Source organism: Carassius auratus, unplaced genomic scaffold (assembly GCF_003368295.1).
Source record: "Carassius auratus strain Wakin unplaced genomic scaffold, ASM336829v1 scaf_tig00008648, whole genome shotgun sequence".
NCBI classification, from domain to species: domain Eukaryota; kingdom Metazoa; phylum Chordata; class Actinopteri; order Cypriniformes; family Cyprinidae; genus Carassius; species Carassius auratus.
Window position 1 is genome coordinate 115,257 of NW_020523969.1, and position 6,000 is coordinate 121,256.

The window sequence follows — 6,000 nt, forward strand, 5'->3', positions numbered from 1 at the left end:
CCTGTACTGCATCTGCATGCTTTGTTTAGATTGTCTCCACCCTCTCTCTCTCTATATATATATGATGCATTAGTTAGACTTTTGATGACTGCAGTGCCACGCAGCACATTCTCAATAAAGAGTCCTGCTGAAGATTACCCAAGAGTCTCCTGGGCTTCCCTTCTGAGTTTGCAACACCACCAACATTGTTTGCCACACATCCACTAACTATCCCTTCTCGCACTCTTCCAAGCTCATCCAGGGCTCAAAGACAACTGGTCCTTTTGTACACAAATGCTTGTGTAGATGAGAGTATGGGCAGTTGCCTTTTTAAATAAAATATGAGTCTTAAAGTATCTCTTAAGGGAAGTATTCAAGACTGCAACAGACAGCCAGCTCTTTGCCACATCTCTTTGCCTGTGATCTGATCAGTGCGTTTTTGTAAAGCCAGACTTACATGCACTTGCCGAGGAATGTAAACCCTCACCACAATGAACGAGTGAAACTCCCACGGCGAATAGAACGGCTTGCAGTTAATGAAGAGTGCTTTGAGATCTGAGCAGCACATCTTCTTTAACACTGTTACATCTGTACTCCACCTTTCATTGATGTTAAAGCATGTCCCGCCGCTGCGTGATTTCCCCATTGATTGTGAATCACGTTCTGCTTTGAACAGCTGAAAGCCCGGCAGATGGAGCATGCTGTCTGGAATGGAGTCATTTAGCCAAGTTTCTGTGAAACACAGCAGCAGAGTGTGAGAAATCCTTATTTGTCCGGGAGAGCAGAAGGAGTTTGTCCGTTTTGTTGGGTAATTGGCACTAAGTGGCCTAAAGTGTGCCAAGAAAACATCCCCCACACCATTACACCACCACCAGCAGCCTGCACAGTGGTAACAAGGCATGATGGATCCATGTTCTCCTTCGGTTTATGCCAAATTCTGACTCTACCATCTGAATGTCTCAACAGAAATAATCAGAGACTCATCAGACCAGGCAACATTTTTCCAGTCTTCAACTGTCCAATTTTGGCGAGCTCGTGCAAACTGTAGCCTCTTTTTCCTATTTTTAGTGGAGATGAGTGGTACCCGGTGGGGTCTTCTGCTGTTGTAGCCCATCCACCTCAAGGTTGTGCGTGTTGTGGCTTCACAAATGCTTTGCTGCATACCTCGGTTGTAACAAGTGGTTATTTCAGTCAAAGTTGCTCTTCTATCAGCTTGAATCAGTCGGCCCATTCTCTTCTGACCTCTAGCATCAACAAGGCATTTTCACCCACATGACTGCCACATACTGGATGTTTTTCCCTTTTCACACCATTCTTTGTAAACCCTAGAAATGGTTGTGTGAGAAAATCCCAGTAACTGAGCAGATTGTGAAATACTCAGACCGGCCCGTCTGGCACCAACAACCATGCCACGCTCAAAACTGCTTAAATCACCTTTCTTTCCCATTCTGACATTCAGTTTGGAGTTCAGGAGATTGTCTTGACCAGGACCACACCCCTAAATATATATATATATATATATATATATATATATACTTCACAGTTGGCACAGGAATTGTCTCTTGCACTTGCATCATCACTAAAGGTTATAATTAGCATTGTTCTCATACCTTTAATTGGTTTACATGTTCCATCCTGTTTTTTTTTTTTTTTGTTTTTTGTTTTTTTTACTTCTTCACTCCAGTTAGGAAATGTGAGGTGCTGTATGACTACACTGCTGTGGAAGATGACGAGCTGGAGCTTGTTGTTGGGGAAACGATAGAGATTCTATCAGGGGTATGCGAATGAACACAACACTTCATTCAAAGCTTACTGCATCTTTTAATGGACTATTTTGCTATGTTTGACTTTTCTTGAGTAATCATGTTTAAACATTAAGGTGAGCATGATTTCACCAAGTACAACATGTTCCTTTATCAACATCCTTATTGATCCTGGAACATCATTCCAATCAACCAATCAGAACTCAGGTATAACTTTTCAGGAAATGTCAGTTTTAGGCCTATAGTCAGGATTAGGTGCTTCTAAATCATTTTTAATAAGCTATCATTTCACAATGATTTAGGGATAAATTATGGGTAGGGTTGGGTTTAGGGGTAGGGATTGGGTTAAGTCTGTATTTTTGGACAATAATGTTGATCCAGTATCAGCAAAAGATGTTGATCCAGGAACATGTCTTATTTGGCAAAAACACGGCGACCCAACATTAAAGAATAATTCACTCATTTATATATAATATCTTTCTGAGTGGAATAATTAATCTAGATTCTGTTTTTCTATTTAAATACTCAATTTTACTGTTTTATCTTGTAGAATGAGGAGGACGGGTGGTGGATGGGAAAGAAAAATAACAAAACAGGACTGTTTCCATCAAATTATGTGAAACAAATTGACCGTACACAGGGTAAGTTATTACACTTCAGCTGAACAGGTTTCTTCATCGGCTGTGCTGGCAGTTTAGGAAAAGTAGACATTGTCTTATGCCTAATGATAAATCTGTAACAATTTGCAATAAGGGTACATGAATAATCATGTACTAATGCCTAAATTAATACTTAATTCATCCTATACTAATGATTATTAAAGGTGTTAACTAATCACAAACTAATGAAGAGCTATCCTTAACTATGACTGGAGTCATATGAATTCAGGCATGAATAATGGCAGCCTTAACTACATGTTAATACATGTTTGATAGTTACTTTGATAGTTATAACTAAATCAAACAGCTTCTCTAAGAAGGAATAAGAAATACTCAGACTTTGAAATTAATTTAAATAATTGAATATCATAATTTGAGGTTTTGACATATTTAGTGCTGTCATAATCTTTATTGGTTAGTTTTGTTAGTATATGATTAATTAAGTATTAATTTAGGCATCAGTACATTATTATTCATATACCTCTTATTGTAAAGTGTTACTATGAAATCCATATGAATGGCATTGATTTAGTATTTGAAGGCTGTTTAACTGGTTCTTGAGGTTGTACTCTTCAATTTGAAGAGGATTTAATAACATTCTTGAAAATCTAAGCAGGGTAAACAAAACAAAAAGTTTGTCTGCAACATGTTAAAAGTGTTCTTGTTTTGCTCCCTCAAGATAATAAACTGACTCATCCAATTGAACAATTTTTATTATAGCTACTTATTATTTCTCTAGTTAGTTTTAATTATTTACTTTTATTTTATTTTAGAACATTTTGCAAGTTGTATTTAATTATAGATTATACAATTTATTTATACATTATAGGTTTCAACAAAATGCACTTCTAACAAATGTCTAAATGTTGTCCCAGCTTTCCAAATTGAATTATTTGAATAAACAATTTTACACAGAACAAAGCTGTGCAAGTTCCCAGCAAGCATTGCAGCTTAAAATAATTGTGGGACCAATTATTTAAAAAAATTAAAATTAACACAGAAACAGTGTTAAAGTGAATTAGAAAATTAAGTGATTTAATGAGTGATGATTGTCCATTAGTAATGAACACCTGATAACAGACATAATCACTAATGGAAATAGTCACAATTTTTATTTTACCATTATGGTAATCAGTGTAGTTTGAATCTTGACCCTTGACTTTTTAACATTAGATTTTGTCTGCCTTCTGTAACTGAGTTATAACAACCATATAAGCCAAGACTAAATGTGATTAGGTTGTGTTGGTTGTTTTGACATAATAATTTATGACCTGAAAAACCAAACTTGTTAAGAGCCTTATCTCAGAGTTAGATTTACATTACTGATTACAGGAGCCCTGCATAAAGACATTTTTTAATATAATTGGAAGAATTTGTAAAAAAAAAAAAAACATTTTTATTAAATCATTCTGACACACATGCACATAAAGATTCAGTGTATGGATCTCAACAACAGTGACGAACAGGATATTCAGATACAAAGATCAACTCTGAACATCTCAAAACAAGCTGCTAAAGTCACATAAATGGCAAAAAATAAAAGAAAATTGTAAAAATAAATGTTCATGCCAAAATTCATGCTGGGAGCCATGGATGAATTTTGATTGGTGTCATGGGGGCAGGTAACCATCCCAATAACCTTTATTAGCACTTAGTTCCTGTATGCAAACTAAACGAACCAATAATCCGTGCAATATGACTGAGTACAGTTCACTAATATGTTCATAAGTGGTTATGTTATGAGTGGCGTACAAATCACCGTATACACTGCACAAGTTTACCAGCTCTCCAAAAATGTGATAAGATTTTTGCGGGCTGTTCCAATTGTTAAGGTGATGGTAAAATGTTTAACCCATTTGAAGTATATTGCCAATTTATTAGGTCATGAGGAATTAGGTCACTAAATGATAATTATATTGTAATCAATACATAATCATCACCTGATCAGATTTCCTCTCTACTGGAGATTTTGTTGTGTATGTAAACAAGTTTATTTGACAATAATTTTATTGCAATTATGTATAAACCAAATTTGCATGTGGATGATACCACTAAGACCATTTTGCAAAAATAAATAGAAAAACAAGCAAATAAATACATTTTGTGAGGGAGCTTATGCCCTGCTAAAACGTTTAATGCTTTAACCCCTCAATGTTCATAACAAAACTATGCTCTTGTGGAGTCCTGAGCATCTGTGGAGATTAAATTGTGTTTTCTCTCCAGACACAGTCTTTCGTCTTCAGATGTTTCTCGTCTTCTGTCCAAATGTTCTGATGTTTCTAGCATTTGTCCTCTGGGGTGTTTCTGAAGGTCAGTGTTTCACTTCTGATTAATCATCAGTGCATTATAATAAATCACTCTAACACTTGTTTATTAATACAGTAATTATTAATGTCTGGTTTTGTTTCAGGGTCTCTGTTTGAGTCGGTCTCTTGTTGTGCTCTTTATTTTCTGAGGCCTCTCTTGTTGCTCTGGACGGCTCCATATATTAATGAGTTCACAGGTGATTCAATATTACCAGCTTATGAGAGAAAATATACTTCATGAATTATAATACCCAGATACTAAACAATCAGTCAACCCCTGAATCAATTTAGATTAAAACTGATTCAGTGTTTCATTGTGTTGGTGTTGTAAATGACATTGTGATGTAATTCATCTTTTCTGTTTTACAGGCAACATTAAAACATGGGTTCAGTATGACAGTTTTGAGACAGAATATGTGGTTTTCTCTGCTGTGTTTTATTCAGGTAAAGAAATGAACAATTACTATCATAAACACATTAAAATGCACATTAACACTTGAACAAAAATTATATTTAAATATTCTCCGTATCCTGCAGGAAATCTTAAAAATAACATGACATGAATAGATTAATAATCTACACGTGTCGTCACTCTTATAATCTACACTGGTTAATGATGAAGAAATCACATTAATAAACAGACATGATGTTATAGTGACTGAGACTGAAGCTGAAGTTACTTCTACATCACTTCTCAGCATGTTTTGGGGTCATGTGAGGGTCAGGGGTCATATAATCAGCACAAAGGTCACAGGGTCAGTGTCAGGAACAGTTCAATGAATGTTATAAATAATGCTGTATCTGTGCAGTGAGAAGAGGTTTTGTTATTCTTGTGATCTGTATTATTATATTTGGTTCTTCTATTTTAGTAATTGTTGTTTCTCGTCTTGTTTCTTCTAGTTCTGTTTAAATCTGCCCTGGACAAGAGTCTGAATTACGCTGGATTTGAAGGAGTCATGATTATAGTCCTTTTTGTGATTGTGATTCTGTTCACCCTCTTCTATATTATTTACTGTGAGTATTTCCTTTCTTTAAGAGTCAGTGAGATGAATGTGCTGTAAATCATGATTTATCTGATTAATGCTGTTTGTTAAAGACACAACATATTAAACCTCAATATCAGACCTGATTCATCACTTAATAGACACATTTCCATTAGATAAGAGTTATTATAGCAAATATAATACTCAGAGTGTTTAACACAGACATGATGAAGAGAGAAAAAACTGAAGAAAGAATAGAAGAAAACACAAAAACAAAGTAAAATTAAGTGTAGATTTTTAAATGTATGAA

The 6,000-nt window shown here is 35.2% G+C and overlaps 1 protein-coding gene across 1 annotated transcript in view; it reads left to right on the forward strand.

Annotated features, from left to right (window-relative positions):
* The window catches only part of LOC113072240 (butyrophilin-like protein 2), a 30,766-nt gene extending 25,496 nt beyond the window's left edge, over positions 1–5,270 (forward strand). Inside the window, exons 5-10 of the mRNA XM_026245303.1 lie at positions 1,664–1,755; positions 2,293–2,383; positions 4,625–4,711; positions 4,812–4,904; positions 5,077–5,151; positions 5,245–5,270. Of these exons, the coding sequence (XP_026101088.1) occupies positions 1,664–1,755; positions 2,293–2,383; positions 4,625–4,711; positions 4,812–4,904; positions 5,077–5,151; positions 5,245–5,270 (464 nt within the window). The remainder of the gene's footprint in view (positions 1–1,663; positions 1,756–2,292; positions 2,384–4,624; positions 4,712–4,811; positions 4,905–5,076; positions 5,152–5,244) is intronic.
* The last annotated feature ends 730 nt before the right edge of the window (positions 5,271–6,000 follow it).